This window comes from Candoia aspera, chromosome 2 (assembly GCF_035149785.1).
Source record: "Candoia aspera isolate rCanAsp1 chromosome 2, rCanAsp1.hap2, whole genome shotgun sequence".
NCBI lineage: Eukaryota > Metazoa > Chordata > Lepidosauria > Squamata > Boidae > Candoia > Candoia aspera.
In genome coordinates this window covers 55,850,743-55,877,585 of record NC_086154.1, presented here as the reverse complement: position 1 = coordinate 55,877,585, position 26,843 = coordinate 55,850,743, and the positions used below count along the sequence as shown (strand labels likewise).

Sequence of the window (26,843 nt, the reverse complement as noted above, 5' to 3'; positions counted from 1 at the left end):
AGCCCAGAAATTATACCCATCCTGGGTGGGGAAACAGGCTGCATCTGATCTAGATCAACTCCAAGACTGGGGAACCATAATCTTTCAGCTAGCCCTACCTCTACCTATAATGCCTAGTCAGCACTTGATCCTGCCTTTAAAAGTCCAGATCCCTGGGGTTGCCCTATTCTATGGACCTAGACCATGGTTGATTCTGGAGCTACCAGTAATTTCATGGACCTGACATTTGCAGAGACCTGACAATATTCCAAGACATTCCATCCAGCCTCTTATGTCTGTAGAAAGAATTGATGGGAGATCCCTGCTCTCTGCACCATGGCTTCGGCTGAGGGTCCAATGGAGATGGAGTTAGAGATGGTTGTTGTTGGCTGTGAGCCAATAGGTTTTTTTTTAGGCTTTGGAGACAACAGGTTCAAACCAGGGTGAAATGCTGAAAAGGATTTTACTGAAGGAATATTAAGAGAGTTACAGAGAGACAGATATGCTAATCCATATCCCTTCAGCTTGCTAGGATCCCCAAATAAAAAAGGGCAGCAGATGGATCAGGCACTGTTGACAATTATAGCTACTGCAGTTGTATAGTACCCTTCTAAGTTAATGCCAAAGTTTCAAGTGTCATCTGGGGGCTTTGGCTTCTTTTTCATGCTTTTCTTAAGGGGCAAGGCATATAAACAATAACACCTGAGATGGCTTGGCAGCCCCTCTATCAGTGACTTGGTCTTAATTCAGACATTATCCCACTGCCAAGGATATTTATAACTAAACAGTGTCCCTAGCAGGTAGCACCGGGAGATGATCTGATGATATATATTGTCAATAACTTGAGAACTCAGACACTTGACCCTTCGTTAAGAATATTTTTATGGGAAACTTTATGTCTAGTGTGCAACTGCTGCCCCCCACCCAACAGATGTTAGATTAGAAAACTCCTGTCCTCTTTATCTTAATTGTTACAAGTAGGAATATAGATAAAAGGCTCAAAGGCAAGAGTGATTTACAATACAATGGTGCAAATTGCCTCAGCTGGCTAAGTAATTGGTTCTCCACAGGTATATCTTCTTTGTGCACTATCTCCTTGCCAATCTTCTGCTATGCCAATACACATGTAGATTCAATCTGGCCTCTGCCCCTTTTTTCCCAGTGATTTTAGGCACTGCATGGCTCCTCAAATCATCTAGTCAAAAAGAATCATACGTTTAAATTCTCCCAGCTATGAGAGGCACTTCCTGGCCTTTTATCATCATATGGTATTTCAATAGATATTTTAAAAACCTCTTTTAGAATGTATTCATGCTAAGAAAAGCTAAAGGTTTCTAGGTATGAAACATCAAAATAAGACTAGCCTGATCTCAGAAATTTTAGGAAACACATAGAAAATGCCAGATGGAAACAGGGCAATTATATCATTTTATATATTTTACCATCCCAGCAAGGTTTCTTCTTTAGAGTCAGATTCAATATTCTATTTTCAGCAGTTCCATATGAAAAGTTTGACATATGAAAAGTCCTTATATCCTGTTGAACTTGTCCCTGCTGTAGAATTGCTTTTTCATGTGTTGAAAAATGACAGCTGAAAAAAATCCCTCTTGTTGCTACATGCTCCAGGTTGCTTTGATGAACTTTATGTATATCAACCTTCTCCTGTTAGATAAGATGACTTCAATCAATCTTGCCAAGTTTTGTACAGCAGCAGTTAACATCCATAAATAGTTGAAGTTTTAATTTCATATTTTTAAAGATAATACGTATACTGCTGGCATTCAGTTATTTTTTTCTGAGTAGTTTGTTGTTCTTGATATTTGATCAAAATAAATGTATCAGGCTATGGCAGATTTAAGAAAGAAAAGCTGGGGGTGTTACTGGAAATCAGCTTTCCTTTTTGATACTTTAAACTGAAGCAGGGCATTCTTGAGCATAATTTGGGAGCCCACCAAGACAGTTCAACACCTCCTCTGCAGGGACATCCTATCAAAGGAAAGGCTAAGTGAGCTTGTTCACTTCAGCCTATTTTCCAACTTTGGCTGACTGAAAATGCTGGTGCCCCAAAGCAGAACAAATGTGTACTCCTTGCCCTTGCCTTTCCCTGTTTTTAGCAGCCTCTGTTCAAAAAGAGGATGTCCCTGTGTGCCTCAAGATTCAGCTTCTCTAGTGCAAGCACTCATTTCCCATGCTGAGACAACCAGTTCTCCCTCTCTTCCCTTACTTCTCAGTGGCCATGATTAAACAGACTTTCTGGAAAGCAGACACAAAGATTTTGATATTGCTTCATCATTCCTTCACTGCTTTCACTTCATGAAAGACTTTGTGGTGGAATGTTGTGATCACAGAAACCCCAGGTAAGTACTTGGGAAGAATGTTTGGCCTTGATTCCCTTATCACAATAATTGGCTTGAGGAAGGAGAACAGGATACAACAAAATACATTACATATTTGCATACTGATAGAGCATCTCAAGGTAGCAACCAATCTGATTCAGAACTGCAGTAACAGCTTTCCTAGCCACGCCCAGTTGATCTCTCCTTGTTCAGTTCTTAAACGTACTATACTGTATGTTAAGTCGTATGTTAAGTCTTAGATGGAATGCTTCCCAATATGGCTAATACTAGTTACTTGAAAGATGCCAGAAGTTTCTTATTTCCTTTCTGTTCTAAAGTAATTGTGGGGGGACCTGATCAAATTAGGACTCTAATGTGAGTGTAGTACAAGGGAGAATGAGTGGACTTTTAATTTTTATTATTTATTCCTCTTGTTTCAATAGATTACTTTGTGGTAATTTACACAGCAAGTAGATAAAACCAATCCAGACTGGGACCATGACAATGGGCAATGATTAAAGCTCTTTAATTGGATTTATCTAGTATGGGATTTATCTGTATTTATAAACCAGAGTTATCTAGTACAGTTGGAAATCTATCCCCATATTCACTATTCTTGTGTTTTTTCCAAAATATATGACTAAAGCACTTTATTTTGTATCATCTGGATTATTATAGTGTTACAGTTTGGCTTTCATCCTAGTTCTAAATACATTTACTAGATTTCAGTGCAAATATATTTCTTTAGGTCACAATCTGAGCTACTAGAACCATTTTCCACACTGAAAATAAGACGCTTAGCATGCTGTTTCAGTCCTTAAGACTTCAAGCCCCAGAAAATGCAGCTGTTCCATTCACTTTGAAAGACAGTGAGCACTAAAGATGAGTAATGCGTACATTACAACAAAGGTTTTGAAGTAGTGAAATTCTTTTTAGTATAAGACTACTCAAGCTGGGGTTGATTCCAACTTTTTATTTTCCCCAAACAAAAGAAAATAACATTTTTGTTGGAAGATTAAGGATGTTAAGAAAAGGATTGCTCTCCTCTTTTGAAACTTAACCATGATTTTAATCACACACACACAGACACACACAGTAAAATCTCTTAGAATAGATTAGTTGTAACTGTACCAAAGGGACCTGAATATGTGTGAAGATAAAAAGTTGAGATGATGGGCAGAGGAGTAAAGAAGCCAATGTAGACCATGTTGTTTGAGAGCCCATTTTTCCATTCCCCTCTTGTTCTTTAAATTTTGCCAACCAAACTTTGCTTACAATAAAGCAATAACAAACATAATGCCTTGTGCTCCTACTGTTCTTAGCTGATACAGAACTTTTCCAATATTAGCTTCAACCTGCAGCAGACTCATCATACTTGTTGATTGAATGTGTTTCATATTCATTTATTTACTTCATTTTGGGTGCTGCCCAACTCCAAACTTACTCTGGGCAGCTCACAATATAATAAACAATAAAACCACAATACAAAACAAAACAAGTTATTTTATACAAAAATATAGACAAAACACATCCAACAAGGCTCTGTCCATCTTAACCCAAGATCTGGGAGAACAACTAGGTCTTCAAGGCCTTATGGAACAGGGTAGGAGCCACATGGACTTCAGGAGAGATATCCTTCCTTATCCAAATATAAGACATTGTGAGAACCAGTGTGGAATAGAAGTAAAAGTGTTGGACTAGGAGCTGTGAGGCCCAGGTTCAAGCCACTGAGTGACTTTGGGCCAGTTACTGTCTTAGCACAGCCTACCTCATGGCTTAGTCGTGTAGCGAAAAATAAGAGGGAGAGCTGTGTCCGCTGCTTACACTCCTGAATGAAAGGCAGGATGTAAATTGAATAAATAAGTAAATATTCCTTCTCCTATATATTGGATAAGCTAATCTGGATCTGAACTTCAAGCTGTGATCAACTAATTAGGTAAAACAGCTTGTAAATGGGAAGATAACTCATGCACCCAAAATTTCTGTGAGTTACTGTAGTTATCATGCTCTACGAAAATATTATTTAAAAGCAGTTCCTTACATTGAAGAGATCTGAGCCTACTTACTAGTTTGACTCTTACTAGTATCTTAGTAAACATGTATAGGATTTCATGCATGCTACTAGAGGATTTATTCATTTATTTCTAGATCAGATTTATACAGCTATCCAACTTCCTGATAACCATAATTTAAATCAGTGTCATTTCAGTAAACCATAGGATTGAACCACATAGCCTCAGTCCTAACAGATTTTTGTAAGTGTTCAAGAGACAACTATATATCTTTCTTGCAACAGTGACTCATGCCCTGATTACTACTGGGCTGGACTACTGTAATGCACTCTATATTGGGCTGCCTTTGAAAGCTGCAAAGCTGGTACAAAATGCAGTGGGGAGATTGGAAAATCCTAACCCAGGTAGAATAGTACCTATTTTAAAGGGAGCTGCACTGGCTACCATAAGACTTTCAGGTTCAGTTCAAAGGGCTGCTCCTTGCCTTTAAAGACCTATACAGAACAGCAGTGGGATACATAGACAGTGCTTTGCCAGAGCTAGTCCAGGCACTGCAAGAGGCCCTTCATGTGTGAGGCCTGCTGGGTGTGGATGAGAGGGGAGACCTTCTGTCATATCCTCCATATTGTGGAACACTCTCCCCCTACATGTTCAAAGAACCTCAACTCTCCCCCTTTCTGTAAGTTAAAACAGTCATGCTCCATCATGCCTTTGGCCGGGCTCAGGATGCTGTCATAGGATAATATTGAATAATGACTAGACTGGTTTCTTTTTGTACTCTTTTGTTCTCATCTTCCTTTCTTACATTTATATCTTTCTTATGTATATTTTTCTTTCTTATATTCTATGCTGGCCAGAGTCTGTCAGAATTTTGGTGGGCTTTAAATTATGTTAAATAAATAATGATTTGTTTTAAGGTTTACCACTTACTCTTTTAATCTGTTAAAAACAATGGTCCTGGGCCCGTGATGTGTAGAATTACCAGATACACAATAAACTTTGTTTTCTTTTTCAAAATTGTTTCATGAATTTGCTGCTAATGAATCACGTAAGATTTAATATTACTGAATCTTTAATAAATATATACATTATAAAGCATTTTTAATAAAAAGAAATCAAAGAAAGGACAAGGATAACAGAGAGAGAAATAAGTTGTCAGAGTGCTCTGGATTATTTTCAGATGATATTTCGTGGAACTTCTGCTTGAATAAACGGACAGACAGACAGACAGACAGACAGATAGATAGATAGATTTCACTGTCCTGCTGCTGCCTGGCTGAAAATTCTGGGAGTGCTGTCGTATCTAGAGGACACTAAGTGAAGAAGCCTTTATTTAACGGTATACTCAGTCTCAATATTTTGTATGCTATCAGGTTAGTGACCAACCTTTGATGGTCAGAAATGTTAGGTTGTAGTGCCTCTTTTCCAGCATTGCATTTATGGTGGGTGTATTTACTATCTGACTGAGAATTTTAAAGCAGACAGTGAATTTTGGTTGGGCGACATAAAATTGCTAAAACAGTGCTTGAAAGAACTCCCTGATGAAGGAACAAGCACATAGGATTTTCTTACACATTTATATTACATATAAATTTACTGTATCAGTTTGTTAATTAAATAAATAAATCCTTGGTAAAAATTAAGCACATACAGCCAAGTGAAGAACCACACTTTCTATAACTTCACTTACGCTTTATTTCTTTACTGGCAGATAGTTTGCAATCAATAAGAGAAGATGAAGGAACTGTGACTATAAATAGAAGAGGAGCAATCAAACAGGCAAAGATCCACTATATTAAAAATCATGAGTTTATTGCCACTTTTTTTGGACAACCTACATTTTGTTCTGTCTGCAAAGATTTTGTCTGGTAAGGAAAATAATTCTGCTTTTTAGATTGGGAAAAATATAGTAAAAATATAATAAAATATAGTACATTTTTATGTATTCTAGCATTGAAGAATTTCCATAGTTTTTCTTTCATTGTGAGATTAAATGTGAAGACTCTGTTATAACCTTATTTTCCTCCAAGCATTTCACTCTGCTTTCAGAAAACTCTAAGAAGTTTTATCAGCTTACCTGACAGTTAACAGGAATTACTTAACAGACAAATTGACTAATAATGTATGTAACTGCATGGTCACCACACATAATGACCATAATAGATTTCTCCCCTTTAAAAAGAACCTTACCAGATTTCACAGATCCTAATAATGACTGTGTCTCCCTCCACCATGGGCATGAGTTCTATGATACCAGGAGCAGGCTCAACAGTTTCGTTTTAATGGAAGTGCAGAAATGTTCCTGGCCACTTTGGGACACTAAAATTAATGCCATACTCAACAGCACTACCAGGATCTACAGTTATAACATAATTGCTTTCTTTCTTATTACTGCATTCTTATTTTTGTCAAGAATCAGTTTCACTAAAACCCTATTTCAAAATGGCTCTAAAATGTCACTGTTAATAATGAAATCTAAGGGACGTTTTGGCAGTTTCCAGCTGCTTTTGGTAAAATTTACCTGAGTGTTCTAAAGTTAGTACTCTTCTTTAATTTTGTAATGGCTTCTGGGTTAAAATACCCTGAGAAAAGCAACAGCAATTAAGAAGAATGAACACTGGGCAGTAATTATCCTTTGTGCTCCCATGCTAAACTTAGGATTAAAAGTTCACTTTTACCATTTATTTGAGTGTGGACTTAGTTTACCACCATCCAGTGAACTGGAGCTCTTTTGTCTGAGATAGTTGTCCTGATCCAGGACAGTTATGAAATTAGTGGATTTTATCAGCATGTTGGGGTCATGCCCTTCAAAAGAGGTCTGTTGCTCCTCTGGAGGAAAGAATATACAAGTATGCATTGGGAAGAAGGAAGCTTTGTAAACGTGGTCCTGGCTAATTGACTAGTCTCCGCTACTCAAACGTGAAGATTTTCTTCTATTCATGATTCTTTTCTCTCCATTTCTTTTATAGGGGACTAAATAAGCAAGGATACAAATGTAGACGTAAGTTGGCTGCATCAGTTTTTATTTTGGGGTCAATGAATAATTTCAGTCATTAATCTCAGTTTTGCTCAAGAGCAATAGCTAATAAATAAATGTAGGCTATGTCTGTAATTTTAGAAACTACAGAGACACATTCACAATAGTTTATTGAAGCAGACAATAAAAGGTCATGCTATATCTGAAAAATAAGCATATTGTACATGATAAAACCTAATAAAATTATTATTACCATCAAAGTAAATGAAATTATAATACAAAAACTAAATGACATGAGAAAAAATTAATGTAATTTGCTGTTTTCTGACATAGCAATATTGATTTAAAGTGTCAATTGATTATACTTTCTGGGGTTGTTAAATTTCACTGATTTTTCCCAAAAGATTAATTTTTTGCATATTTTGTTACTGTTGTTTTGAAGAATGTAATGCTGCTATTCACAAAAAGTGCATTGATAAAATCATTGGGAGATGTACTGGAACTGCAGCAAACAGTAGAGATACAATGGTAAGTAATACAGTAACTTACATATTTAGTAATGTGTATTCTTTGACAAAAAAAGAAAATCAGCTGAAAAGAAACTCCAAGTTTATATTTACACATGTTTAGTTTGCTTATAGCTATCTTTTGTTTAACATTTTGTTTCATACAAGCTAAGTTATCAAATATAAAAAAGAAAAATAAAGAGGCTATGTAGAGCAGAGACAAAGCAATGTGACCATACTTGCTTTCTGTATCCTTTGGAGGAAATCATTCCATCAAGAGCCTAACAAATTACAATAACTTAAAATGCCCCTTTTGAATTTTTTTCACATACTGGACATGAGCCAGTGCTCAAAAGAGATTATACAAAAGCCCCCAAAGAAATTCCAGGAGACTCTGCATTCTGTTCACAGACCTTGGAGGGTAAGGACTCATGAAGGCCCTGAACTTCTCTGACCAATGTCAAGATAGTGGCTGACTGAGATTGGGTGGATCCTGTTTTGTAAACATTGGCTGGTCCCTGTGGCCCAGAACCAGAACTCTTCAAAGGATCTTTTCAAAATGGGTGATCTCTGACCTTTAGATCAAGACCTCATTGCTTCTGTAGTTCAGCAGCATCCTGAATTATATTATATGAAGAATGGATAGTTTTCATAGAATCTTGGCATTGTGTGGAGGGGTTGATCAATGACTGTTCCTTGGATGAAAAAAGCACACTGAAAAACAGGTATGCAAACAGTGACTTCAAGTCACTCATTTTGGCTCTGTTTGAAATAGGCAAAAACCTGGGCAAAGTACTGAATGCAGTTCTCTAAACTAATAAATGTATTCCCCAGAAAATGTAACATGCCATGGCAAAAAGAATTTTAAAGTATTTCTAAGCAAATTAATAATGAAATATAAGAGTATAAACCAATTATTATTTTAGCAGGAATTACAGACCACAAAAAATGGATTAAAATGTTAATTAAAGGTCTGGATTTTTAAAAAAAAGTCTCCTTGCACAAAAAAGAAAATACATGAAAGATACTGCAAGTACATATATGATATCAGGGACCATGGCATTCTCAAGAATGTTCTATCCACTTGTTACTGCTTGGATTTAGGTCTTGCAATAATCCTTTACTGCAAACCTAAATCCAAGCAGCAACAAGTAGATAGAACATTCTTGAGATTATTTATTAAATAAAGATATGCATATTTTACATTCAGAATGCTGAATTCTGTTTCCCTGATATTGAACCAATATTCTGCAAACATTTTTTAACCTCTGTAGAATTGGTCAGATGTAATGCTTATTTGCCAATATAGTCTGCCTCCCTATAACCTGCCCTGAGGAAATATGTTAAGTTGTGATCTTTAGGATGCTGAATTGGTGCCCCATATTTGCAAGGTTGCATAACTCTAAAAGCTTACCAGAGTAAATTACTGGAAGGTCCCTTTTATTTCAGAAGGATCTAATCATAAAGAAGTTTAATACTGAAAAGAATTTTGGCATAGCTTGGTGGACAGAACAGGATTTGAAATGTTTTGTTAAATGGGTTGCTTGTGTCAAAACTATAGGCCGTATTTTCAAATAAATAACAGACTTCTGGATATCTGACTGTGATAAATGTATTTCAGTTTTTCAACAGTTATATATATATATATTAACTGATTTGGCATTAGTGAAACTTTGTGATTATGAGAGGAAATTGATAGTTGTTTCACTTTTGTTCTAATATGAATGTATCTTCAGTTTCAGAAGGAGCGCTTTCATATTGATATGCCTCACAGGTTCAAAGTTTATAATTACATGAGCCCTACTTTCTGTGATCATTGTGGTAGTCTTCTCTGGGGACTAGTTAAACAAGGATTAAAATGTGAAGGTACAGTCTTTATTTTCAATAATTAAAGGCTTAAAATAGAAAGCAACATAAAAAGTATTCAATGAAAGGCAGGATACAAATCAAATGAATAAATACATGTTCTGGAAAATCTGTATATATGATTTTATTAGACTAGAAGGCTTGTAACAGTATTTACAACTAAAAACAGACAAATAATCTCAAAACCTAAAGCTTTTGTGGTTCTTTTCTTTCGGCAAATGCAAATTTCTTCTTTTTATACTGAAAGTAGAAACAGAAAGATTAAACTGTATATTTTGGTTCAGTTAAGGAACACAACAAGGTAAATCACCCCCAGTTTAGCACTGGTAAAAGTACTAGATTTGTTGATTATGCTTACAAGTTGCCTGTTACTTATATCAATAATGACCTGATTTCTTTAGAGTGTGGAATGAATGTGCACCACAAATGTCAAAAGAAAGTGGCAAATCTATGTGGAATCAATCAGAAATTATTGGCAGAAGCTTTAAATCAAGTTAGTCAGGTATGTCTTGCTAATTATTTGACTCTTCCCTCACATATACACTCAAATCTATAAATGAAACCAATTATGATTTCAATAATTACTATACTATAAATGTAGGTACATGTTAACCTTAATGTTTGTATTGCCTTCCTAACTAATAATAATAAAGATGATTTTAAAAAAAAAACACTTCCAGTTTTAGATGAATTGCAGAATTGTGGTAAGATTTTGTTCATAACTATATTAGTTGTTCATTTGTTTCCTATTCTAAATTATTTTAATTGCTCCTTGATAAGTGATAATCATGTTGAGGACTAGAATGAGTTTGTGCTTTGTTAATCCTTTGTCCTTTTCCTTCACCCCCCCAGCTGAGCTCACAGAACATTTCATGATTTGATCAAATCCTAATTTGCCATTGTATCCAAAGCAGCAAACTACGATTTGTATTAGCTCATTAAAGCAGAAAAGTCAAACTGAAGAATCGTATAAGAACTGAGCTTATTTTAAATTCTTTAGATCATGACTTGAAGATTGGGAATGTAGTATCAGAAAGTCACTGCTCCCTAACTGAATTTAGTGCAAAACTTTATTTCCACCTTTAAATTTGGAAACATTGCTGATTTCATGGAAACTTCTACAGTATGTAGGTGGAGCTGACCTGTAGTTATTGTCAGAAAGTACAATCCATTGATATATGACTAGGAAGAAAAAGTGTTCAGATTTAACAGGAAAAAAGTATTAATAATTTATAATATCTAATTTTAAAATATCCTCACAAAGGATCACTGATTTGTTTTTATATACATCTTCTGGATTTCCTTCAGAAAATGTTGTAAAAACACTATTCAGATCCAAATATGACTGGGCTTCATGTTAAAGAGACTCTCCAATTTTCAGTAATGTCCCATTTTCTTTGCAGCCCCCAGTATCACATGCTGTATAGTTATTTTGTGTTATTTTGTGTTCAAGAGTGAATTTTGTAAGAAACTGAGAGCAGCAGAAAAAGGATACAAACATTACTTGAAGGAACCTGATGTCTTGGGCAATGAAAAATAGGAGCCAAATAATTGAAAATGAGGAAGTGAGAGAAAGAGGAAAAAAAAAACAAATTAAGAATTTTATAAAGGAGACTATTTGAAAAATATATAGATCAGTTGAGGCTTTAGCAATAATGAATTTTTTTTTAAAAAAAAGCTTCCACCTTATGTACTCATAAATAATTGCTTGCATAATATTTAATATTATTACCTTTATTCACATATTATCTTTTTCCAAAAAAAAAAACCCTACGTGCAAGCACAGCTTGTATGAACAGGGAATACGCTATTCCTAGCTCATAGAAAGTACTGTTGTGCCTTCACAAATGTTATGCTAAAGAAATTTGTAGAGTCTGTTAAACTATGAAAATAAATGCAGTATCTTTTAAAATCCTCCATTTTTATTTCTTGAAGATATGTTACTGCCAAAATAATCGGAGTATATATTTGTTTCTTTTCAGAAGTCTACCAGAAAATCTGATTCAGGGCCAGCAGAGAGTGTTGGAATTTACCAGGATTTTGACAAGAAACCTAAAGCCTTTGGTGTAGATATGACAGGTAAAAAGAAATTCTGTTTCTTCTCATTTTGAATTGCCCCTTCTTGTAGATATTCATTTGGCATCAACCAGAATGGCTTTTTCTGCTCAGTGAAATTAGCTTCCAGTAGAGATAAAACATTTTAATTCAACTTGACAATTGACATCTTCCAAGGGTACAACTCCACTAGTCATGGCCTCTGATTTATAAGTTGTGTATGTTGTATTGTGTTTTACGTTGTATATTTTATATTTTAATATTATTCTCTCCCTGGAGGCACACAGCATGACAGGCAGTTCAGAGATATTTCAGGCAGCTCAGATATTTAAATGTATATAATGGACTCAGTACAACCAATATTTTGTATAATTTTAAATTTTTTTTATTATAATCTACTTTGAAATAGTAGCATGTGAATATTTTTTGTTGCGTTATTTAAAAGTAATTTCATAAGTACAGGAAGAGCCAATAATCTTTTTTCATAACTATTCTGCATCAGGACAGATCAGTTCGATTGTTGTGTTTTTAAACTTGAATTGATTTTGGTTCAATGCCTTTACAAATAGATGGTGCTGCCCTTGCATCCAAGAATTAGTGTGGCTTTTTAAGAGGTCTCTGCCAAGGGCTAGTCAGTTTAATTGCAGTCTTGTGAAGTTGGATAAAGAATAGTAAGAATCTTTCCTAGAACATCACATTTGGCTTTGGACTTCCAGTCCCACCTTCTCATCAGAGATCCACCTTCACCATCTGAAGCTAGCATGGGCCTTTCTGGAGTGTGTTCCAGACAGCAGCCATTGGGTGCCAACTCTTCTGTCATGTTGGCACTACACAAATGCCATTTTTACTTGCAAGGGAGTTTTGCTGTATAGACTGAAAAATCTGAAGGATCCTGGCTAGAGGATGAGAGAAGAAGCTGGGTTGATGGCTTTACTTGTTCTTTATTCTTGTGGACCATGCTTTGGTTAGGGTGATTGTGTTGTTGCAATTATTACATGTTATGTACACAGAAGGATGGCTTAATAAAATCTAGATAAAATTGTTCCTCCCTCTCAAAGTGTCCTATATGAAAAGAGGATCAAATCTCACACTTTGCCAACTCTTTCACTTTGACAGTTCAGAAAATAAATGCACAGCTTACTGAACTTCAGTAAGTGACTGGTTCAGAACCCATATATGTATAATCCATGGGTGTACAGGATGTTTCTGAAATTTTATCACTCCTTAATTACAGTTTCAAGAATGCACATGCACGTAAACATGATAGTAATAGCAGAAGCTACACCAAATGCCTTATGAGCTGTAAGTACTATACAAAATATTTAAATGAAATAGATTATTCATTTTGTCTTTGCAGACAGTAATGAATATGATAAGCTGTGGGAGGGAAGATCACCCTCACATCTATCCTGTCGGAGGAAATTCAACATAGATAGTTTTATATTCCATAAGGTTCTTGGAAAAGGGAGCTTTGGAAAGGTAAGTAAGTTGAAATTTAAAAATTTTAAAGTATCTATTTTTATTATTTAAAGTATCTATTTTCTATATAGAATATTTAATTACTAACTTTCTATTTATTTTAATACGAACATATTTTGGTATATTGATCTAATTTAATATATTTAATTACAGATGCATGTGTCTATTTAAATGGGGTTATAATGTGAATGCAATTCTTTTATCTTTATTTTTCTGAGCATATAGACTGTAAACCACTGGTGCTGTGGCGTATTTGAAATTGGTCAGTGATAGAACTGATCAATCCTGTGTAAAAAGCAGCATTCAGAAACAGTAGGAATGTGTATTAATCTCCCAGAACTTTCCAATGCAAGTTTCAGTTGAAAATCTCTAGTATGGATTTGCTGAACTAGAATTTTAGCAAATCTGATTCTGCTCAGTTGATATAAGGAATTTCTTTCAAAGTGCTGGCATTTAACTACAGTACTGTACAATAATTTGAGATATCACCTTGACTTGAAGTGGATGTTTTACTTCATGCAATTTTGCTTTACCTAGAAAAATTAAAAATGTCTAAAACTCTTCCATTTCATTGCTTTTGTCCAATTGAATAGAACTTCACACATCTGAGAAAATTCTGTTTTTAACCCATCAATTAGGAAGAAAGCCTTTTCTGTTGTGTTGCTTTGAAATGCTCTCTCCTTACAATTTGAGGATTGCTGAAATGTCTTTTTTCATTTAAGCATTTGAGATCTCCTGTAAATAAACTATTCACAGCCATTCTTACATTGCTTTATTTCTTGTATTGTATTATATACTATAAATACAATAAAACATAGTATATATTTTTATATTTTATGCAATAGTCAGGGATGTATTATATGACAGACAGTGATAGAAATATTTTAAAGAATGATAATCAATAACAGCTGAGGCCACAATAATTCTTAGGTATCAATGCCACAAGGGTCGGTCGGTCGGTCGGTCGGTCTGTCTGTCTGTCTGTCTGTCTGTCTGTCTGTCTTTCTTTCTTTCTTTCTTTCTTTCTTTCTTTCTTTCTTTCGTATTTAACGTAATACTAAAATAAATAAATCTAGCCATAATGGTTGCCCAGAATCAATCAGATCCAAAGACATGGTAGAATAAAATGTTTCTAAGCATCTTGTAGAACATCAGGAGGGAAGGGGTGGATTTCTCAGAGCTTGAGAAAGAGAAGGGCAATTTTGGAAAACGCTGCAAATTCAGAACTGTTGTATGTTTATCCATAGCCTGGAAAGTAGCTAACTAGCTCTCCTGTTCATTGAAGTCTTCATTTTATTACTAAAATAATGAAGAAAACTCCATCCCAGCAAACTCAAGGATAAATTGGGTCCTAAAACTGAAAGTATTTAGTGGTCTAGATTTCTGTAACCAAATCCTCCATCTTTTTTCTTTTAATAAATCTGATTAGAGAAGCCTTTCTGAGAAGTTTATTTTTGGATGTACAAGAATTTGGCAGAAGGAACTAAGCTTGCTACGGGGGTGGGGGAATGTGTTCTAAAGCATGGAGGGAAACTGCAAGGAATGCCTGTCATCTTGCTCATCAACCTCACAGGGCAAGGGGATTTTTGATAGACTACATAAAAATAAAGAATACTTCAAATTGAGCTGAACTCCCAATGACTATCTAGACATGTTCATGTAATTTTTTTGGCAACGCTACTGAAGTAGTTGTTGTTGCCTTGTTCCAATATATTTTTTCAACTCTCAATCTATCCTACAGCCCTGGGATTTATTGGGGATCTCCAACTGGGCATCCTGCTTAGCTTTCTGAGATCAGAGAGAATCAGTTTGGTGCTGCCACCTAGTTGGTGGTTATAGACTACAATTATCAATTACTCAAGGACTGGATGATCCTGGTAGGATAACAAAAGGACAATTTCAGGAATTTAACATTTGGAAAGGCTCGTATAGTCAACTACAGTATACAGAATGTATCTTCCATCTCACAGGTGTTACTTGCTGAGCTTAAGGGGAAGAATGAATTTTTTGCAGTAAAAGCTTTGAAAAAAGATGTGGTACTTATTGATGATGATGTGGAATGTACCATGGTGGAAAAGCGGGTCTTAGCACTTGCATGGGAAAACCCATTTCTTACACATCTTTACTGCACTTTTCAGACTAAGGTATAGTGCAATATTTAATTAACTTTTTTGATATGACAAGTGTATTGGAGACTTATTTGATGAATAATGCAATTTAGTTAAGACAGAAATGCAGAATTCAGGACTCCAGGAGCACATGCATCCTCTAAAAGCTTAACTGTGGCATCCAGGGACTTCCATAAATTTCTGCTGAATTGTACATTTTAATGTGACATAAAGGGAAAATTATTAAATATATGATTGGGGAGGAATCATATTTATATTTATTTTAATTATGTATAAATGTAAATAGATCATATCAAGTTTAATTTTTGTTTTAGCCTCACTTATGCATTCTAAGGTTCATACCTCTCAGCAAATTTCTATTAGTATCCATAACTTTGAATAATCACAACATAGAGATAAATGATGGAACATTGTCTTCATGTACAAGTAGCTTGGATCTCAGACCAGGTTTAGGTGTCTCTGGGCAGTGTCCTCCAGCCACCTCCCTCAACCTGCATGCTAATGGTCTTGTCTTCAAGAAATTGAGGTGGCAAGGGCTACAGCTACTTTGCTTGGAACTTCTTGTAATCTCCAAGCTGTTGTTTTGAGCTGCTGTTAACTCTTCTGAGTTATGCAAATGAATTAGTGGGAATGGTGTCCTCTAATTTTATTTTAAAATAGGTCTGACACTACTATAAAGATTTTCAGCAAGACATTTCCATCATATGTGATTGGACTCACTTGAAGAACTGTGTGTTCATGCTGCAGCTACGGTGCTGTGTGAGGGCTAATATTTTCTTCTCTCATTTATAAATAGGAACATTTGTTCTTTGTTATGGAGTTCCTCAATGGCGGAGATCTAATGTTCCACATACAAGACAAAGGTCGTTTTGATCTTTTCCGGGCTACGTAAGTGTGATAGCATAATGTGGAGTTTGGGATTTGGGAGAAGGCAGTTTTAAAAAATATGAAAGCCCAAGTGTTTTAGGGGTATAAAGGAGAGAATTAATTAATTATATAAGGGGTATTTATTTATTTATTTATTTCTCAGATTTGTACTACCGCCCATCTCCCCCCAAAGAGGGACTCTGCGCTAGTTATTTATGCTATTTTCTAAACATATATGAAATAATATAGTCTGTTAATCTCAAATAGTCTTTCTGGATCAGAATCATGGCTTACCTGATCCAGTGTTCAGCTATCATAACGACAGACCAGGTGGTTCTTCAAAGTCCAGACATAAACATATGCTAAACAATACCATTGTTATAAAAAACTCATATTCTCCAGCAGTTGGTGTTGGAAGACATTTTACTTCTGATCCTGGAAGAAACATTTAGTTATAATAACTATTTGTTTTTGATTCAATTATTTGGCATGCATTATAACCAATAGGCTATTTCTAGACAACTACTGGATATTTTTTTCCATCTTATGATAAAGAAAACCATCATGTAAACATAGTAAGGAAAGTGAGTGAGTTTGGCCTAGTGGTTAAGATGCTGGGCTAGAAACCAGGAGACTGAGAGTTCTAGTCCCGCCTTAGGCGTGAAAGCCGACTGGGTGAAAGCCAGTCACTCCCTCTCAGCCCAACTCACCTCACAGGGTTGTTGTTGTGGGGAAAATAGGGGGAGGAAGGAATATTTGGTATGTTTGCTACCTTGAGTTATTTATAAAAATAATAAAGGTGGGATAGAAAATAAAATAAAATAAATATTGCAACTGTACTCTAGGGTCATGGAGGGATGGAAAAGAAGGAGACAAGTCCAGAAAAGAGTATCATATGCTCAATGTACACTGCTCAGAACTATTCTAGAGTAGAATAATAAAATAATAAATAAAAGGTACAGAAGTAATAGAAAGGGAGGAAAAATTGCACAATATTTTAAAAGAATCAATACCTGCTTAGCAATCCCAATGAATGACTTTGGCAGCATTGTAGTATCTGGTTTAAAATATTGCGAGAACAGTGTAAAAACAGTTGTTGGGTTCTGCTATTGCCTGTTAAACCAAGAAGTTGTAGAGGATGCTTTCCAGAACAGTAACCGGGGATTTTAATTAACCTAATGTTCTGCCAAGCCTGGTCCTTCCAGGACATTGATGTCTTGACTTGCTGACAACTGTCTTCTTTAAAAGAGTAAGTGAAGATCCAAGATGATCAGCTATCCTTGATTTGTAACCGTAACAGGAGGGGGAAAGCGATGAAGTAATCAGACTTGTGCTTTTCAAAGGTGTTGAGTATATTCAAACATCCATCTTTGCCTTCAAGAAAACAACTTTTAAAAAAACTGGAACAATGATAATTACTTTCCATGGCAGTAGTAGCTAATGGGAAAAGGAGTTCATGATGGGAATTCCTAAAAATGGAAATACCAAAAATACAGTTGCAAATAATTTCATTGAGGAAAATAGATGGAGAACAGCAGAAGCTACCAGTGTAGCTACACACACCAACAAAAAACAAAAAACAGTGAAAATCTCAGAACAAGAAAGTACACATATAAGAGATGGAAAGAGGTACCTCATCACATAGGGTAGCCCAGAATTGTAGAAATAATATCAGGAAGACTAAAGCTCAGAATGAGTTGCGACGGATATTAAGAACAACCGAAAAGACATCTCCAAATGTATTCAGTATATTCAAAATAAAAGAGGAAGGAATCACTTCTCAGTGAAGATAAAAAATGCTAATTGATAAAATGAAAAGGGAGAGCTACCCACTCCTACTTTGGCTTAAATCTACAAGGCCAGATGAATTTTATCCTAGGGCACTGACAAAATTTGCTGGTAGTCTTGCAGAACCATTAGGTATGACCTTTGAGGATGTCTGGAGGGTGGATGAAGTGCCTGTTGATCAGAGAATGCCCCTATCTTCAAAAGGGGGAAACTGTAAGCACCTTGGTAAGAATGCAGTAATAACCAGCATTTTTTAATTGCCACTTTTTTTTAAAGTTAGGATGCTTAGTATCCTAATTTTAGTATCCTAATTTTAATCCTAAAAAAAGTATCCCATAATTACATATGGATTGTGGGTAGGCTGTAGATTTATCTTACCTTAAGCAAAGTAATCTGACAGAGTATCCTATTATTCTACAATTAGCAAGCTGGAAAGTATCCCATAATTACATATGGATTGTGGGTAGGCTGTAGATTTATGGCCTGGAAAGCAAATCTGTCAGGTAGAGAGCCAGAGTGGTGAAATTCTAGTCCTCCCTTAGGCACGGAAGATAACTTTGGGCCAATAGCTTTCTCTCAGCACTAGATCAGGAAGTGAAAAAAACATCTACCTTCCAGCCCACATTGGACCAGTGTCACAGATTACGGTCCATAATCTTCAGTGAAGAAGGTTATGCAGTGGACTGATTTAGGCTGAAAATAATTTCCAATTCTTTTTGAGCTACTCTAGTGTCATTTGGTATTGCCACATCTATAAGTAAAACTTGCTTTTCTTCAACTATTGTAATTTCTGGTGGCAATAATGATAATAATAATAATAATAATAGATATGCTGCATAATATAGCTTAATTTTAGCAAAGTAATGTGATACAGTATCCTTTTACACTGCAATTATCAACTAGTTATGTATAACCTGGAAAGCAGATCTATGTACAACTAGTTTGAAAACCATATTCAGTTTGCTTGTCAACAGATCATCATCAGACAAGAGGGAAGAGTCAAATAATTCATCACAGGGCTCAGTCATGGACTGCAGGTTCAACATTGTCTGTTAAATGGATGAGGAGGTGAAGGGAATGCTTGTCAGATGCAGAATTGGGTGTGACAGATAATACCTTGGAAGACAGAAATAAAATTCAAATAGGATGAGAGTGCAGAGAAAATTATTGCATTGTTTAGAGTCCCAAGAATGAATAAGAATATTGACTGTTAATCTGCTTAGATATAGGTCTACTTGTCTCAAATACATATATGGTTTAAGCATTTCCATGGATATGCATGAAAAAGGAATTCAAAAAACCATAATTGATTTAATTGTATATGATGAAAAGTTAAGAAAGTTAATGAATGATACAAGGTGAATGAAAGGTCCTGAATGTGGGACAGGCAGTTTCTTGGGAGTATCAAGAGTGGATCTTGAGAAACCCCCAGATTAGGACCCTACTTTTTTTACAGTGAGAGCAGCCCATACAGAGTCAGTTGGAATAATTGTGGAGTTGGATGGCTTCTGAATCAACAGCCACAGCACCTTGCAGGGATTAAACCTGAGCCTGTTTTTCCCCATCCAAAGCCTGACAGTTTCCCAGCACTGAATCAAGGTTTCCTTTGCATCATCTGTTCAGCCCAAGGTGGAGAAATACAGCTGGTTATCATCAGCATAATGATGTTATCTCACTCTCTGCTGCAGATGTCCTCCCTTACTGGGGTGCCTGAGGGCTCAGCCTCTCCTCCCCCATAACTGCTGACTGGAATAGCCTGCTCAGGAAGTAGCAGAACCCTTGCAAAATTCCTCACCCTTGCAGGTGACACAGAAAAATACTATGATCAATGGTATCAAAGGCTGCTGAAAGTTCAGGCAAGGCATGAGAGATGTACTTTCAGACTTGCAAGATACTGTTACTGTAACCTTAGTACTCAACTAAGTACTAACTGTTAGTACTCAAGGTTGGTGCTTCTTGTCTGGACTACACCTAAGAGCTGACATCAATCTTGCAAGTCTGAAAGTACATCTCTCCCCCCCCAACTTGCCTTTACAGTCCAAAAAACTAAGGGGGGGGGTCCCTTCTGAAACATTTGCCATGCCCCCATTTCTTCTGCAGGCTAAGCTACCTCTTATCTGACCATTGCCTAGTCTGCTGCTGCTACTCCTCCTGTCTATGAAGGACAGACTTTTACAGTGACTGTGGAATCCCAAGCTGCTTCCAGCCCCATCCCCAGGGAGGAAAGGTTGAAATCACCCAGTACTAGTGCCTGGGTGAATCAGCCACCAACTCAGCAGTGAAATCAAGCAGCTCAGTCAAGGATGCTGTCATGCAGCAGTGAGGGTGGTACAACAGCATCACATCAAGCCCAGCTTCACAAATAAGGTGCATCTGGTGGCCATCAGAGTCTCCCAGAGGATTAACACTGCCATTCCCCTCCCCTTTCCAGCCCTGGAGTCACAGCATCTGAAACCCCAAATAACAAATTTCAGACAGAGCTGTGTTGTGTCCAGCACAGCCAGAAGAGTTTGAAAAGAATTAAGATAAAATGGAAGTGTGCTGGTTTTTATGTTTTTTTACTGTTGTTAGATTCCTGTTGTTAGATTCCTGCACTGAACACAAGGTGAATCTCAGTGGCCTGAATGGCATCTTCCAACTCTGTGATTTTATGTCTCATGTAATTGAATTTTTAAAGGGGTCATATTTGTCATTAGGCACATTTATTGGTATATCAAATACATAACTAGATGGCTCTTATAAGCTCTAAATCTCAGGCAAGAAAATGGGACATATTTTGCCTGTCTTTCCATACTTGTGTTCACATCCAATGTTGTTTTCTAAATCTAAATCCACTTTTCCCAACAGTGCCCTTCAAATATGCTGTATTACGCTGCCCATAACCCAGACCAATGATGGGCTGCCTGTGCCTGAAGAAGATTTGCTTAAATGCTTCTGGAGAGCACTGGGGAAAGGCTTAGTGTGTCCAAACAAGAAGTGATATTGTGTGAGCTTATTGGGACAGAATCAGCAAATAATCATTTGGAGAGAGCACTTGCCACATTGGACAAAGTCATGCCTGGACCAAAATGATAGCCTTTGCCTCTTTATTTTTCAGGAAAGACCAATAAGAAAGAGAGAGGAAGTTGGGGAAGACAATGAAAGGCCTTGGGGATGGGGGAAGATACAACACATTCCCTCTAAAAACTGTTTCCAGCATTGGCTGCCAGCTCACAATGTTTCTTAATGGTGGCATTTTCAAAGTACACAAAGCAGGGCAGCTTTTCCCACCTGTTCCCTCCAGATGTACTGGGCTGGGAATTCTGCAAGGGAGAGTCCCAGCAGGGCTGGAGAGCCCCATGTTGGAGATGCTGAAGGCCAGCTAGGTTGCCCCAAGGAAGGATTTTCACATGGGGAAGCCACTTTAAAGGTTCTGCCCCACTACTAAAATGAAGAAGTAGATAACTTGATTTTGAATGCGGTTAGAAACATCAGATATCTCTGGGAGCAGTTACAAACTCCTTCTGTAGAGAATGCAGAGGGTGATGGTACTTGAAATAAACAGTAAAGTAACATCCCAGAGAAGTTGTGTATCTTTGCAAAATCAGCAGAATATTTCCTTTGTCAGAAACTAAATGTTCAAGAGAAATGACTGCAATAGTTACTACAAGTCACTGTCAGCTTAAAGTTTTACCGTACCACAATATCTAAAGAGAGTTTGGAGCATAATTCACACAAAGCCCGTAGTGTAAGTTATTGCGACAACAATGCATTCTGATGTTTTGACGTGTGTGTGTGTTGTACTGGTCAGTGACCGTAATAAAATTGAACTGAACTGTGTGTGTGTGTGTGTGTGTGTGTGTGTGTCGGAGCAGAACCTGACAGAGAAGGGAATTCAGCATGAAGAATGATTGATTGATCTAAAAATGTTTATACCATCCTTCATTTTCTGATAACAAAGTAATATACAGTATACAATAACCTAATAAAATGGAAAGGAGTTACCTAAACTAGACAGAAACCAGAAAATGTTTTTGAAATGTTTCCGTTTTTAAAAACAAAACATTCCGTTTTGTTCAGTGCCTGAACAAACAAATCCCTTTGCTGTCCTCTCTGCCCAGGTCTCCTCCCCAGTAATACGTAGTCCTTCATGCTGGCTGAGAAGCCGTTGCCTCTCACCAAAGGGGAGAGTTCCCCCACTCGCCAGAGACTTGGGTCGGGTGAGAGGGAGGCCTGTCCCGAGCCACGTCTTACTTCTCCTTTGTGAGGATGAGAGCGGTGCAGGCTCTTCCCTTTGCCAGGCACCTAACTGCAGGCTGAAATGCTCTGCGAGCAAGTGCGCTTTGGAGTGGCCGGTGAATTTCTGGGGTGTGACTCCAAAAGTATTAGAATTGTATCCTGGACCGCGTACAGTTGTTTACTTGTGTAGAAAAGCCAGTGTGGAGTAGGGGTTAAGGTGTTGGGCTAGGAGTGGGGAGACTCAGGTCCAAGTCCATGTTCAGCCACAGAGTCTCCCTGGAGGACTTTGGACCAGTCACTCAGCCCGACCTACCGCACAGGGCTATTGCTGTAGGGAAAGATTGGAAGAGCCACTAGAGCAAGGTTTTTCAACCTCAGCAACCTTAAGATGTGTGGACTTCAACTCCCAGAATGCATGCTGGCTGGGGAATTCTCAGAGTTGAAGTCCACACAGCTTAAAGCTGCTGAGGTTGAGAAACGCTGCATTAGAGGGTATCAGACTAAGAAAAAAAGTTGCAGAAAGTATCCTCAGGCTTGCATATCTGCACTGCTAATATAAGCTGCAGAGGAAAAAGAAAAACCACTAGGTTTACATATCAGGATTCCCTGAATTTGAATAGAACAGAAAGATTGTTATGAGACCTTCCAGTTTGGCTATTAAATCCTATGTGTAGCGAAGAAGGGAGGTGCTTTTATTTTGAGAGATTTATTAGAAGCAGGATTATTGAAAGAAGGGTTTAAATTATTACCTACAGTTCTGGCAACCTTTACATATTCGCACAAAGTTTCTAGGCTAGCGTTCCTCAATCCCACAGCACTAATTGGGCCTATTGGTTATAATGCAGGCTTTGTTCCTCTCTCTGCAGCATTGCCTGTTCTAATCCCCAGTCTGGTATCAATGCATTTGTAAATTGTCCCATTCTTTTTCTCAAACATCTCCATAATAGAGCTTTTTAAACTGCCAAAAGAGTTTACAAAGGAGTTAGTAATAGGGAAGGTTTTACTTAAAATAATGAAGTATACTTAAATACATTATGATTCTAAATAAAGCCTCCAAGTCAGGCCTGGGCTGCTGCCATATTACTTTGGACCCAGGCAAATCTTAACATTTTAGGTTGATTGAGGCATTCTTCACTATTAAGAAATGAAGGCACCTAGTGCCAGTTTGGTATAGGCACCAGCTATAAGCCAAGAGACTGGGAGTTCTAGTCCCAAAGCCAGCTGGGGGGCCCTGGGCCAGTCCCTTCCTCTCAACCCCAGGAAGAAGCAGGCAAGGGCAAACCACTTCCAAAAATCTTGCCAAGAAAGCTGCAGGGACTAGTCCAGGTAGCCACCAGGAGTCAACACTGACCCAAAGGCAGCAAAGAAAGAAAGGAAGGAAAGAAGAGACACAGATTCCTGGGCGGGAAAAATGAAATAATGGTGGTAGATCCCAGCATCTCTCCTTTGCAGGCAATGCAAACTTGTAATTTTTTTTTAATTAGAGAGGCTGGTTTAACTCTTTTAACTAAAAAATGTTCCAAGACAGCCTTTTTCCCCCTTCTGTGTTAAAACAAAACCTTATTTGTATGTAAGAAGAAAGAGCTGCTTTTTAGTTGTGTAAAGCAAAAGGCTTGGCTAGGATGAGAGCTGAAAATGAGAAACGATTGTCTGGAGCCAGATTAAATGGGAGGGATTTAATTACTGTAGCATATTAATAGCATGACACAATTGGGGAGGCAATTTGAGGAAGTGGTGCTAAGCAGATCCTACAACATTAAACTGATGGGGAAAGATTTCTAAAAATAACTGGAAACATAGCTAATACAGTATTAAAAGACAATCACTGATACATTATTGTATGATATAATTAATATAATATGCTAATACTTTAAGTGTGAGAGCCAGTCTGCACTGGTGGTTAAGGCGCTGGGCTAGAGACCAGGAGACGGAGAGTTCTAGTCCCACCTTAGGCTTGAAAGCTGGCTGGTTGGCCTTGGGCCAGTCCCTCTCTCTCAGCCAGGCTTGGGTGACAAGCCGGTGGGTCAATTATCATAACCAATTAATCAACATTCAGTTGATCTGAATAGCGGACCCTGCACCCACAGGAAAATGCTAGGGAGAAAAAAGAAAAACCTAATACTTTAAGTCTTCATTGTTTGAAAGTGTTTTTTGCTTGATTTCAGGTTTTATGGAGCTGAAATACTGTGCGGCTTACAGTTTCTTCATAGTAAAGGCATTATTTATAGGTGAGTGATTTGTTGACCTTAGCAAGAGTCTCATAAAATATTTTAACAGTTATGCCTTGCTGAGAAATTGGTGGAATCTGTGATTAATATGAAGTGGTATATGTCATGAGGAATTGTTCCCTGTTAAATTTTGATTCTATTCCAGAGGTGTTAAAAAGGGGCAATTCAGAAAGCCCTTGAGAACAATCTGTAATTATTACAATTAGCAAGATGGGTAAAGCTGTGTTATTTACATTACATAGAAGAGCCTTTGTTTCCCATTCTTAGTTGCCAGGCACTTAGTCCCAGGACTGTAGCACTTGATCTTCGCTGGAGTGGTAAAGGAGATGGATCACGTTTCTGCCCACATTTCATTAGACTGACCTCCTCTCAAACACACAAATTTGGCTTATAGATCGAGAAAGCAGCTTTGTTCTCAGCCTGATTTAATCGGAGAAACCTTGCTGGCTGGTGAAGTTAAAGAAACGGCGATGTTAGGGCTTTCAGGTTTTACATTAAGAACCAGGAAAACAGCTGCAGAGTTGAGGTTTTAAGGCTGGGTAGACGGAGTTTGGGAGATGAGCAGCCATAACCCTTTGGATTTTCACATGATGGTAATATCTCCAAGAGTGACAGGACCAAAGTTTTCCAGCTCTTTTTGATTAGTTTGTTTTCAAGATTTTAAGGATGGGAATGCGGCTGAAATTAAGTCATTTTTCTGCCAGATTTTCATGGTACAATCTCAGGGTGCTAGAGAGGTATAGATGATCTGGAAGCAACAGTAGCTAACCCTGTTTCAAGTAGCTAACCCTGTTTAAACCCTGTTTGAGGGTGTAGTTATGTAAGATTGATCTTTTATGTAAATGTTTGTTATTTTAATTCTTTTATGGATTTATTTTTTCATACAGGGATCTCAAATTAGACAATGTGATGCTTGATAAAGAAGGCCACATCAAAATAGCTGACTTTGGGATGTGTAAGGAAAATGTATTTGGAGAGAACAAGGCAACAACCTTCTGTGGTACTCCAGATTATATAGCACCTGAAGTAAGGCATACACATGTACTGGATACTAGTATTTCAAATACTCATTTGGGTATTGAAGAAATCTTTCTCTGTGTGGGTGTGATATTATGTATTACTTCTATTGCAGATGTAGGTGGTTGCAAGCTGGAGAGTGTTTTCATTTTGATGATTCTCAGAGCATAAAAATGGTATCTGCTTTGAAAATATACAGTTGCCTTCAGATATAATAAATATGGTCTATTTTTATAAATTAGAGTTGCAGCATATTTGATCGATATTTCTATCAAGCCGTCCCTATCTTTGTTTGGCAAAGTGACAAGGAAATCAGTAGCTGAGTGATGAACATTACATTTGAGCCCAACATATTTAATTTTAAAAACAGTTTATTGAAATAAGTCGATTTCATGAAGTTATTCATGCATGGCAACCACATGAGCCTCAGTTAATCAGGATCCAGGTGTAACCATAAACTGCAGCTAAAACAGAAGCAAAACGCTCAGGATTCTTCTATGTCAGAGAAGAGAATGAGCCCAAATCTTGCTGTAGCTTGTTCCTAGAAGGGAATGTTGGTTACATTTGAATACAGCTATCACATCAGAGAAGGTGCCTAAGTACTGCTGATCCTTCTGTTATGGATGAAAAACCACACACACACACACAAATAAATGTATGAGAAAACCTTCTGTTGCATTTCCTGTTTGGGTTTTTTCTTACATTTGCCACAGATCTTGCAAGGCCTGAAGTATACATTTTCTGTGGACTGGTGGTCATTTGGAGTTTTGTTGTATGAGATGCTTATTGGACAATCTCCTTTCCACGGTGATGATGAAGATGAGTTATTTGAGTCAATACGAGTAGATACTCCTCATTACCCTCGTTGGATTACCAAGGAATCCAAGGATATACTAGAGAAGGTACATATTGGCTAAGATTAATAGATGTTTTCTGTATACAAAAATGAACGGTGGGACTATTAGAATTTAACAATCTAATACACTAAAGTAGCTGTTCATGGTGCTTTTATAGAGAAATTTAAATTATCCTTCCTCCTTTCTGAATTGTGTGTGTGTGTGTGTGTGTGTGTGTGAAGCAGCCAAGGTACAGGAGTGCAGTCTTGGTTGTTGCTTCTGCGTATTGTATAGTCACATGCAGTTCTGTGGTCAAATGTTCCTTTGGTTTATTGAATGATGTTACATGCACTAAAGTTGTTTGGCTGCCAACATGCCCATATGATAGATACATGGATCAATCTATTTCTGTCTGCAAATTTGTTTTTCAAAACCTGCATGAATTTTTAATTGAGGTTGTCTATAATGTTTCAAAGACAAGAACATCATTGCAAATTTGAAGTGCACAATCTATAAAAACTCTGCATTCTGTTTTGCATACTAATCAGTT

General features: G+C 37.1%; 1 protein-coding gene across 1 annotated transcript in view; it reads left to right on the top strand.

Annotated features, from left to right (window-relative positions):
* PRKCD (protein kinase C delta) overlaps positions 1-26,843 on the top strand; it is a 68,210-nt gene that overhangs the window by 38,516 nt on the left and 2,851 nt on the right. The window contains exons 5-16 of the mRNA XM_063291870.1: positions 6,039-6,195; positions 7,297-7,328; positions 7,747-7,832; positions 9,547-9,676; positions 10,078-10,178; positions 11,659-11,755; positions 13,089-13,210; positions 15,181-15,354; positions 16,136-16,227; positions 24,378-24,440; positions 25,328-25,466; positions 26,171-26,359. Of these exons, the coding sequence (XP_063147940.1) occupies positions 6,039-6,195; positions 7,297-7,328; positions 7,747-7,832; positions 9,547-9,676; positions 10,078-10,178; positions 11,659-11,755; positions 13,089-13,210; positions 15,181-15,354; positions 16,136-16,227; positions 24,378-24,440; positions 25,328-25,466; positions 26,171-26,359 (1,382 nt within the window). The remainder of the gene's footprint in view (positions 1-6,038; positions 6,196-7,296; positions 7,329-7,746; positions 7,833-9,546; positions 9,677-10,077; positions 10,179-11,658; positions 11,756-13,088; positions 13,211-15,180; positions 15,355-16,135; positions 16,228-24,377; positions 24,441-25,327; positions 25,467-26,170; positions 26,360-26,843) is intronic.